Source organism: Populus euphratica, unplaced genomic scaffold, assembly GCF_000495115.2.
Source record: "Populus euphratica unplaced genomic scaffold, PopEup_1.0 scaffold44.1, whole genome shotgun sequence".
NCBI lineage: Eukaryota > Viridiplantae > Streptophyta > Magnoliopsida > Malpighiales > Salicaceae > Populus > Populus euphratica.
The window spans coordinates 1,501,811-1,514,166 of record NW_011499865.1 but is presented as its reverse complement, the minus strand read 5'-3'; the positions used below and the strand labels follow the sequence as shown (position 1 = coordinate 1,514,166).

The window sequence follows — 12,356 nt, the reverse complement described above, 5'->3', positions numbered from 1 at the left end:
GTTTTCTATAAACTAAAAGTACTAATCAGATGATTAGTTGCTATATGTATAAAACAGTTATGTATCTTTTTTCTCTAAGTTTATATCTTGCTAACCTGCTTAATATCTTAAACTCCTCGCTTACTGTTGTAATAAATATGCATGCGAGGAATCTATATAAATCCCAGAACAAGATAAACCTCTGTCCATGCATAATATCACCCCACTAGTTAATTAGCTGGTGACTCCACAGGTCAGGCGACTGTTTAAGCAAGCTCTTGTTTTAGGCACCACCCAGCAGGATGGACGTAGACCCAGTCCTCCCTGGGAAACTTACCTTGGCAGCTCTCTTATTCTTTATCAGCTACCAATTTACTGGTTCTTTCATCAGAAAATTGTTGCATCGATACCCCCCGGGACCTCGAGGTTGGCCGATCATAGGTGCAATTCCCCTCCTTGGAGACATGCCTCATGTCACATTAGCCAAAATGGCCAAGAAGTATGGTCCCGTCATGTACCTGAAAATGGGTACTCGTGACATGGTTGTGGCCTCCAACCCAGATGCAGCCCGAGCCTTCCTCAAAACCCTTGACCTAAATTTCTCAAACCGTCCCATAGATGGAGGTCCAACTCACTTAGCTTATAATGCACAAGACATGGTCTTCGCAGATTACGGACCAAGGTGGAAATTGTTGCGCAAATTAAGTAACCTGCACATGCTAGGTGGTAAAGCTCTAGAGGATGGGGCTCCTGTTCGAGTTACCGAGCTAGGTCACATGCTCCGAGCCATGTGCGAGGCTAGCCGAAAAGGAGATCCTGTGGTGGTGCCAGAAATGTTGACCTATGCAATGGCAAATATGATAGGACAAATTATACTTAGTCGTCGTGTGTTTGTTACAAAGGGCTCGGAGTCTAATGAGTTCAAGGATATGGTGGTGGAGCTAATGACAAGCGCGGGTTTTTTCAATATTGGAGATTTTATACCGTCTGTTGCTTGGATGGATTTGCAAGGAATTGAACGTGGGATGAAGAAATTACATAGAAGGTTTGATGTGTTATTGACGAAAATGATTGAGGATCATTCGGCAACCAGTCATGAACGCAAGGGAAAGCCGGATTTTCTTGACGTTCTAATGGCCAACCAAGAAAATTCGGATGGTGCGAGGCTTTGTCTTACCAACATTAAGGCTCTTCTCTTGGTATCTCCCTCTCCCTCTCCCTATCCCTCTCTCTCTCACACACACACGTGTGTGTGTTTATACAAGATACATCTTGCACGTTCATCATGCACAAATATGGACTCAATTATATGAAAAGACACTAAAAAAGGGTGAGTTCCAAAAGATGCACGCGGCTGGTTAATTATGTGTGCTTGGTATCGTGGAGGAGGGTGTTTTTAAGTGTATTTTTTTAATAAAATAAATCATTTTTTTTACAACCAGTTTCCAAGAATCAACCAGTTGCAATTTGGATCTTACAAATTTTTACCAGTCGAAAAAATAATAGGTTTTTATCTATCAGTTGTTGTTATTACAAATATTTAGCAACGGCAACCAGCTGTGGCTTGCAATTTTACCAACCGCAGTACTACAGCAGCACTTGCACATTCGTTTGCGTGCTCATTAATTACCAGCCGAGGCACTGGTTGCAAATCAATTATAATCTTTTTTAGTTACGATCAGGCAATTTTCAATTTTTTTCTCAGCCATAATGTCTTAATTATTTTTTTTCTGGCGAAATGGCCCAAACTTATCCTAAGCTTCTTCTTTCTTTTTTTCTGAGTGCTTCGAACTATTTTATTAATTTTAACTGCGAATGACAGTGAAGAACGTGCAGTAAAAATATGTGATTTGTAAAAAAAGTAAAAAATAAAATAAAATAACAAAGGGATGACAAAGGGATGGAAAACCTGGATGGAAAGACTTATTTTTTATTAAAAAATAATTTCTAGTACTCAAATAAAAATAAATAAAATTCATGATCTAAATCTAGTTTAACCTAGAATTCACAATAGTTTTGAATAATTTTATCTTTCTCTGTTTTGTGTTTTATTTTGGCTAGGACTTATTCACAGCTGGTACCGACACCTCCTCGAGCGTAATTGAATGGGCACTTGCCGAGATGTTGAAAAACCAGAGCATCCTTAAAAGGGCTCAAGAAGAGATGGATCAAGTCATCGGTCGGAATCGACGGCTAGTTGAATCTGACATACCAAAACTTCCATACCTGCAAGCCGTATGCAAAGAAACATTTCGAAAGCACCCATCAACGCCCCTAAACCTCCCCAGGATTGCAGACCAAGCATGCGAAGTGAATGGATATTATATCCCTAAAGGCGCTAGACTTAGTGTTAACATTTGGGCTATAGGGAGGGACCCAGATGTGTGGGACAATCCAGAGGTCTTTACTCCTGAGAGATTCTTTATTGAAAAATATTCAAAAATCAATCCACGGGGAAATGATTTTGAGCTAATTCCGTTTGGAGCAGGGAGAAGAATTTGCGCTGGGACTAGAATGGGAATTGTGCTGGTGGAGTACATTTTAGGCACGTTGGTGCACTCTTTTGATTGGAAATTGCCGAAGGATGTCGATCTCAACATGGACGAGGTCTTCGGCCTTGCATTGCAGAAGGCCGTCCCTCTCTCCGCTATGGTTAGCCCACGCCTAGAGCCTAATGCATATCTTGCCTAAGCTATTGCTTAAAGCTTAGGCATGTTGCTTTACGAGGTTTTTGTACGTTTGCGTGTTTCTCGCTTGGTGTCTTCAAGTTACTTGGTCGGGTGGTGGTTGTTCTGTGTTGTGTGTACGGAGCTCGGAAAGCCTAGGCCGTTTCCTAATTATCCGAATAAATATCGCTTGTTTCAAGTGTCGTGTCATGTATATACATATATTTTGGAATTGAATAAAATTGTCTTATGCGTCTCTTCTGTCTCCCCCTCTCGATTTGATCGATTACTTTCATCAATGACATGGTTCGGTTTTCATCACCTAAAAAACAACTTGCTGTATTTTTAGAATTATAAAGCTTGATTAAACATAAAGGACCTATTGGATTCTGTATTCTCCAACGGTTAAAAAAACAACAAGAGAAAACAGAAGAAATGTCATGGCGTAGCAAAAAAGAAAAGGATTTTATTATTAAAATAAATAAAGAGTTGATTTAAAAGTATAAAAATATTATTTTTAAGTTGCTTATTAATTATAATTAAAATGGTTCAAGTTTTTATAGTACAATCTATAATGAAAAGATTAAGTTTTTTTTAACAAATATTTTTTTGTTTAATTTAGTTTGTTAAAGTTAAATTTTTTTTATTTAGTTATTAAATTTTTATAATATGAATTCCGGGTTTGATATTTTTTATTTAGTTATTAAACTTTTATAATATGAATTCCGGATTTGATGGGTTAACACAATTTTTTTTAATTAATTTTTTATTTAATTTAATTTGTAAATATTAATTTTTTTTTATTTAGTTATCAAACTTTCATGACATGAATCTCGTATTTGACGGCTTAAACCAGTTAATTCTGGATTAACTGGTGAAATTTTTATTTTTATTCAATTATCAAACTTTCATTAAACGAATCCTAGATTTAATAGATTAACTTGGTTTGAAGAATTAATCCAGTTAAATTATATTTTTTTATTCATTAATTTTTTTCTTCGAGTAGGTTTTTTCTTTTAAATTAATCCTTTTTTTGTTTATTAGTTTTTTGCTTTTGCTTTTGCTTTTGCTTTTTTTTCTTTTTAATTATTTTTTTAATTTAGTTTGTTAATATTAATTTTTTTCTATTTAGTTATCAAACTTTCATGACACGGATTCTATATTTAATGGATTAATCTGATTTGACAAGTTAACCCAACTAATTCAGATTTTTTTCTTTTTCTTCACTATTTTTTTTCTTCTTGTCGTTTTTTTCTTTTTAATTAATCTTTTTATTTAATTTAGTTCATTAATAATAATTTTTTCTATTTAATTATCACACTCTCATGAAATGAATTTCAGGTTCGATGGGTTAACCTGATTTGGTATTAACCCAATTGATTCAGATTTTTTTTCTTTTTATTCATTAGCTTTTTTCTTCCAATTTTATCTTTTAATATTGTAATTAACCCACAATGAAAAAGCTTACCCTTTTTTTCTTTATTTTTTAATGAATATTTTTTGTTTAATTTAATTTGATAATGTTAATTTTATTTTATTTAGTTATCAAATTTTCATGACACGAATTCCGGGTTTGAATGATTAACTTGGATTTTTATTTCTGGTTGTTCTTTTTAATCTTTTTTTATTTAATTTAGTTTGTCAATGTTAAATTTTTTTCATTTAATTATAAAACTTTCATGACACGAATACCAAGTTTGATGGATTAACCTGGTTTGAAAGATTAACCTAGTTAATTCAGATTTTTTTCTTCTTTATTAGTTTCTTTCTTCATACAGGTTTTTTTTTCCTTTTTTTATTTTGAATTAATCTTTTTTTATTTAGAAGTTTTCTTTTTTTTTGCTCTTTTCTTTTTTTTTTCTTTTTAATTATTATTTTTTAAATTTATTTTGGTATTAAATTTTTTTCTATTTAGTTATCAAACTTTTATAACACAGATCTCAGGTTTGACAGGTTAACCTAGTTAATTCAAAAAAAAATTTCTTCATTGGTTTTTTTCTCCCTGTAGGTTTTTTTTCTTTGTTTTTTTCTTTTTAATTAATTTTTTTATTTAATTTAATTCATTAATATTATTTTTTTATTTAGTTATCACACTCACATGACACGAATTCTAGATTTGACGGATTAATCCGATTTGTCTGGTTAACCTAGTTGATTCATATTTTTTTTTTCTTCATTAGTTTTTTTCTTTCAATTTCATCTTTTAATGCTATAACAATAACTAAAATATATCAACATTTCACTATGGATTGCACTGTGCAAATCCATAGTAAAAGGCATATGCCTTTTAGTTATAGGTTTTTTTTATTACTTTTTTTTCTTTTTAATTAATGTTTTTTAATTTAGTTTGCTAATATTAATTTTTTTTATTTAATTACCATACTCTCATGACACGAACTCTAAGTTTGATGGATTAACTTGGTTTAGTGGATTAATCTAGTTGATTCAGATTTTTTTTATTTTTTTAATTAGTTTTTTTCTTCTAATGTCATTTGTTAATAGTAATTTGATTGAAAAATAAACTTCATGATTTGTTTTGTTTACTTTTCATTAAATTATCATAATTTCATGAGAAGATTTTATTGTACTCATGAATAGTGCTTTGCTTTTTTTTCCCCTTTCTCAATTAATCTTTGTCATGTTTAATTTTATTTTTTTAGTATTAATCTTTTTTTTATTTAGTTATCATACTTTCATGACACAATCTTACAGTTACAGATTGCACTGTGCAAATCCATAGTAAAAGGCATATGCCTTTTAGTTATAGGTTTTTTTTATTACTTTTTTTTCTTTTTAATTAATGTTTTTTAATTTAGTTTGCTAATATTAATTTTTTTTATTTAATTACCATACTCTCATGACACGAACTCTAAGTTTGATGGATTAACTTGGTTTAGTGGATTAATCTAGTTGATTCAGATTTTTTTTATTTTTTTAATTAGTTTTTTTCTTCTAATGTCATTTGTTAATAGTAATTTGATTGAAAAATAAACTTCATGATTTGTTTTGTTTACTTTTCATTAAATTATCGTAATTTCATGAGAGGATTTTATTGTACCCATGAATAGTGCTTTGCTTTTTTTTTCCCCTTTCTCAATTAATCTTTGTCATGTTTAATTTTATTTTTTTAGTATTAATCTTTTTTTATTCAGTTATCATATTTTCATGACACAATCTTACAGTTAGAGCCATAATCCAATGCTATTGGACTTGGCGTTGCAGGACTTAGCATTACAGCTAAATTCACATAATCTTAGATAATGCAAGTTTGATATTATAATTCATATTAAAAATATTATTATTTATATTATAAATATTATTATTTTTATTAAAATGAATATTTCTAATATAATAATTTGAAAATTTGAAAAAAAATATTATTAGTTATAGGTTTTTTCTTTTTAATTAATATTTTTTTTTTAATTTAGTTCATTAATATTAATTTTTTTATTTAGTAATCACACTCTTATAATATAGATCTCAAGTTTGACAGATTAACCTGATATGGGAGTTAAACTAGTTGATTAAGTTTTGTTTTGTTTACTTTTCATTAAATTATCATAATTTCATGAGAAGATTTTATTGTACTCATGAATAGTGCTTTGCTTTTTTTTCCCCTTTCTCAATTAATCTTTGTCATGTTTAATTTTATTTTTTTAGTATTAATCTTTTTTTATTCAGTTATCATATTTTCATGACACAATCTTACAGTTAGAGCCATAATCCAATGCTATTGGACTTGGCGTTGCAGGACTTAGCATTACAGCTAAATTCACATAATCTTAGATAATGCAAGTTTGATATTATAATTCATATTAAAAATATTATTATTTATATTATAAATATTATTATTTTTATTAAAATGAATATTTCTAATATAATAATTTGAAAATTTGAAAAAAAATATTATTAGTTATAGGTTTTTTCTTTTTAATTAATATTTTTTTTTAATTTAGTTCATTAATATTAATTTTTTTATTTAGTAATCACACTCTTATAATATAGATCCCAAGTTTGACAGATTAACCTGATTTGGGAGTTAAACTAGTTGATTAAGTTTTTTTTTCTTAAATAGTTTTTTCTTTCAATTTCATATTTTAATATCGATTTGATTAAAAATTAAACTTTATAATTTTTTTTTATATATGATTAAAAATTAAACTTTATGATTTTTTTTATATAGTTTATTATATTATTGTGATCTCATGAGGGGATTTTATTATACACCTCCTTGCAAAGCACTATTCATTAGAATAATGCTTTGTTTTATTATTTTTTCTTTTCAATTAATTTTTTTTATTTTATTCTGTAATATTGAATTTTTTTCCTTTTTAATTATCATATTTTTATAATACGACCTTGCAGACATATCTATATCCAAGGCTTGAGGTCTGATGTTACAGCCAAACCTACTTAAATTTGGATCATGCAAGTTTAATATTATAAATATAACTTTTGGGTTAGATGTTGCAGATAGACCCAATGCTCTTAGATGTAGCTTTCCAGAAAGACTTGACACTTTTAAATATTAACTTTTTTTTTAATATTTTTAAGCAAAAAAAATTGACCGCAGCATAGCACAAGCCATATTTTTAGTTTATTCTATATAAAAATAATATTTCTAGGATACAATTAAACTTTCTAAAACTCTAAAAGAATAAGAAGAGAATATAAAGGGAAAAATACATTTTCTTTTTGTATTTGTGTTCTTTGTGAAGTAACATGTTTATTAAACTTGAAATATTATAATGAATCATTATATTTGTTAATTTAATGACTGTTAATGAAATTATATAATTGTTAATGAAATGATTATATTTTAAGTTAAACTAAATAACTATTATTCTATTTTATTTCAATAGTCACAAGTATTAAAATTAATTATAAAAATTAAAAAATGAATTAATTTTACTGATATATTAAGTTTCAAGTACCCAGTGTCAAGTGTATTTTTTGATATTATAAATATCCATATAATAGCATTACGAAACCAACCAGCAAAGCCCAATCACAATGATTTTCACTTAATTTACTACATAATAGAAACAAAAACTTATAAATATTTAGGTGATAGTGCTTCTTTCCAACATAGGAAAGACATCTTTTCATTCTTTATTTATTTACAAACTACATCAACAATCTCCCACTAGTTTGTAATGAATGTTTTTTCACTTGATAGAATTATTCTTACAAGAAAATATTTTGTAATTTAAACTTTTAATTAGCATTAGAACTTGAATCCCACTAAAGTTATTACTGTTTGCAGGTTAAATCAAAACTTTTGTTATAAAATCAAATATACTACACACATAACACTATTTAAACTCTTAAAGAGGTATATAAATATTTAACACTACTTTGGCCATGTGCTAAAATCTCATTGTCATGAATATTTACTAGAAAAAACCTTAACTCTTGTTAAATACAACATCACTTCTATATTCATATAAGTGGAATTATACACATTTTTATTACATTAGGCACGAATTTTAGATTCCATTAAGAGGATATGTGTATTCTTCTTTACATAATAGAACACACTTAATACTATTTGAATAGGGTTTAAAATCAATTATCAATGTCCAACATACACTAAATAGTAACTTATTATTACCCATTAAACCTATAGATAATCTTATTGCTAATTCAAAGTGGGTTCCTATCACCGATATCTTTAACAACTAGTTTTAACCTCATTCCACTAGTTGTTTTCCTTACCATGTCTTTGTATAATTCTTTTATCAATGTATCTGCTAAATAACTCACAAACTTCACATGGACAATGATGATTACCCCATCTGTAATCAACTTTTGAATATATCCATGTTGGCTGCATATATGTCTTGACTTACCATTGTAAATGTTATTATAAGCTTCAGACATAGTTGCTTTACTATCACAATATAAATAAATATTTAATATAGATTGTGGTCACAACTTAATATCTAACAACATATTTCTTAGTCATCATGCTTCTTTACTTGTAATAGCTATAACAATAAATTCAAATTTCATGATAGAATAATATATATATATATATATATATATATATATATTATGAAATTTGAATTATATACATGTTTGTTTCTTAGATGCTCAAGATAATGCATCTCCTCTAAGTGAGAAAATTCATCATAATGTGGACTTATTATTATTCAAACTAATTGTCCATTTTGTATCATAATATCCCCCCAACATAACTAGAAAATCAGAATAAAACAAGCCCATATCATTCGTTATTTTTTGATAACCAAAGACATTTTCAATAGCCTTTCAATGATCCTTATTTAGCATACTTGTATATCTTGATAACTTGTATATAGCACAACATACATAAAATTTTTAATGAAACTAACATATTCTAATTGTGTTACTGTTTTATCACAATAATCATTTAACTTTATAATAGAATCAAATGGGGTATTAACCTTCTTTATATTAAGATGCTTAAACTTGTCAAGTATTTTGTCAATATAATGTGACTGATTAAAAATATAACAACTATTATGTTTCTTAAATTTTATACCTAAAAATGTATCCACTTCACAAAGATATTTCATTTTAAAGATAAAAAGTAAGTTACCTTTTGATTTTACCTATTCTACTCATATTGGAACCAAATATTAATATGTCATCTACATAAAGATAAATAATCATACTAAAATATTTTTCAAATTTGGAATATATAAACTTATTGGCACCATGTCTGATGGTTTTCATAACAATAATGCCGATAATTAATTTTGATATTTGTGACTGTAATGATAAAATTGAATAACAGCTATTCAATTTAATTTAAAATATAATTATTTCATTAATATTCATAATATTAACAGACATAATATTTCAAGTTTAACAAACATGTTACTAGATAGAAAATACATATGAAACAAAACTAACATATTTTATTTACTGTCTTTTATTCTAATTTTTTTAGAGGTTTAAATGATTTAGTTGTATCATGGAGATGTTATATCTCTGTGGAATAAATAAACATCTTAAAAACAATGTTTTCACACCTTTAATCCAACTCAATCCAACTCTTTATCAGTTTTTATAGTAAACAGTTTATTTACAAATATCATAATGTAGCTAAAAATAAAAGGATTGTATTCTCTAAAGAAAAAAAAAAAAAGATGGTCATGAGCTCTCACAGTTGCAGGTAGGGGTGTTCATTTTCGGTTCGGTTCGGTTTTTATCAAAAAAAGTAACCAAACCGGAAAAAAAAAATTTGAAAAAAAAAACCGAAACCGGGTCAACCCGACCGGTTTCGGTTTGGTTTTTTAAGGGGAAAACCAGTTCAAATTGGTTTGGCTTGGTTTTTCTGGTTTGGCTCGGTTTTGGCTCGGTTTTTTTTCCGATTTCAGTTCGGTTTTTCAGTTTTTTGGTTATAAAACCGAAACCGAACCGAACCGGCTGGGTTTTTCCAAATTTTAATCGGTTTAATCGGTTTTTTTTTTTCGGTTTTCTCGGTTTAATCGATTTTTCAGTTTTTTTGAACACCCCTAGTTGCAGGGACAGAACCAGGTCATAGTTAAAAGTGGCCAGGACAACCCAGAGTTAAAAAAATATTTCATTAGTCTTGAAAGTTGTTAAAGTAGTGTTTAACATTGAAACAACGGTTACTTTTTAAAATGATTGTCACTTAGAAATGTATGAAAATATTTTTTTATTTTTTAAAATTTATTTTTGATATCAGTATATTAAAATAATCAAAAAACATAAAAAAAAATATTTTGAAATTTTTTATCATGCTACATGTTGCTATCATTTTTCATGTTTGTACTAGAGTTTCAACAAATTTTGAGCTTTTTTGCTTCAATTGTTTTTTTGTGTTTCTGGATCATTTTGATATATTGATGTCAAAAATTAATTTTTTTTAAAAAATATTATTTTAATATATTTCCTAGTGAAAAGCATTTCAAAAAATTATCTCTACCATACTCTCAAACATACTTTTAGTAGATCGAGGATATAGTATTGTTGATTCACTTTGAGTTAATAAGAGGATACAACTTTTTTATATTATTAAAACTATACATGTGTGCAAAAAGATTGTAGAACTACTTCCATAAATATATATCAATCAACTTCATTAATATTTTGAATCATTAAAATCATGATGAGAGAATAATACACTACTCAAACTACAAGAGTTGTCGAGTTTTACTCTAAAAGATGAACAATAATGGCCTCTAAGTTTTTGCTAATTGATTATATTAATTTTTATCATTTATTTTTTTTGTTCATCTTCGTTGGAGACAAAGGGTTCCATATGGGTGGAAAAAAAAAAGATTGATTTTCAAAATATTTTTTACTTAGAAATATATCAAAACAATATATTTTTTTTTAAAAAATTATTTTTGATATCAGCACAATAAAACAATTCAAAAATACAATTTTTTTTTTTAAATTTCATGAAATAATGGATGTCACACAAAATGACTCAACCCATATAATTCTAATAAACATGGCTAGTCATATACAAACAAAAACATTATTAAACACAACCATGTAATTAACAACAACCAAATGAGTTCAAAACCATAATGAGATTTTAAAACATTTCTATCCATAATATAATCAAATAAATTATTCCAACATGATTTGAAAAAAAAACATTTTATTCCATCTTGAAAGTGAAATCTAATATCCTATGGATATTTATTAAATTTATAACTCAATATTAAATTTTGATTTAGGCTTTCACAATTAAAAAAAAAAAACTTCAGCCACCCCCTCCATATCAACAATAACTCCTCCCATATATTGAACACTATACATAAAAACAAATTGATGGCAAAACTATAACTACCTGATACCTAAAATATATATTATTTTATTTATATTTAATACATTTGCGTGCTTTTGTTTTAGATTGGATATGATTCAAATTCTATTTAAATATCATTAAAAACATGTTTTAATTATATAAAAAAATAATATTTATTTTGGAATTTGTCCAAATCCAAATAAAGATAATTTTTTACCTCACTCCATTCAAATTAGAGCGAACAAATATTTGGAGACCACTACACCCTCGCTAGTCATTTCAGTGGAGATTGGTCCAATAATAAACAAGTCCCAAGCATGGAAAAAGCCCTCCAAGCATAGCTTCTAAAATCTCAGCAGTCTTGCGAGATTGTTTTTTAAAATAATTTTTAGAAATATATTAAAATATAATTTTTTTGTTTTTTTAAATTTATTTTTAATATTAGCATATTAAAATGATAAAAAATATAAAAAAATTAATTTGAAATAAAAAATTTTAAAAATTAATTTTTTAAAAAATACTTTTAAAACTAAAATATATATGTACGCTATACAAGAATTTTATGGTAAGGAGAAAATGGAAAACATATATGCTACCGAAAGGACAATGAGTACCCCTAAAAACAACATCAAATTTGTAGTTAGCAAGTCGATAGCAATCACAGTCACTGGATATATTCCTAAACTGGACAAGAATAAATACAATATGAAAAAAAAATCGCACCCTTTACTTCCCTAAAGCTTAGTAATTAAACAATGGCTCATTTTTAGAAATGGGACAGACAATATTTCACACACCTCATTCCCGACCAAACAGTGTACATTCTGTAGCGTCCACAATGAGCTGCCACATTTCTCCAGGCAGCTTCTGCATACCCTACAGCTTTCCCTCCCACTAAAACGAAACGAAGATATATAGCCATTCTATTTTCCCTGCCA

The 12,356-nt window shown here is 27.7% G+C and overlaps 1 protein-coding gene across 1 annotated transcript; it reads left to right on the top strand.

Moving 5' to 3' along the window:
- The first annotated feature begins 216 nt into the window (after positions 1 to 216).
- LOC105125989 (flavonoid 3',5'-hydroxylase 1-like) lies at positions 217 to 2,740 on the top strand. The gene is made up of 2 exons (XM_011026682.1): positions 217 to 1,178; positions 2,041 to 2,740. Exons 1-2 carry the CDS (start codon positions 282 to 284, stop codon positions 2,668 to 2,670), a joined length of 1,527 nt encoding a protein of 508 aa, XP_011024984.1. The 5' UTR covers positions 217 to 281; the 3' UTR covers positions 2,671 to 2,740.
- Positions 2,741 to 12,356: the final 9,616 nt, after the last annotated feature.

Excerpts from the sequence above, each read along its gene's own strand:
- LOC105125989 (XM_011026682.1), top strand. The coding sequence starts at position 282 with ATGGACGTAGACCCAGTCCTCCCTGGGAAACTTACCTTGGCAGCTCTC. Across the intron at positions 1,179-2,040 it reads ACATTAAGGCTCTTCTCTTG|GACTTATTCACAGCTGGTAC; the intron begins GTATCTCCCTCT and ends TATTTTGGCTAG.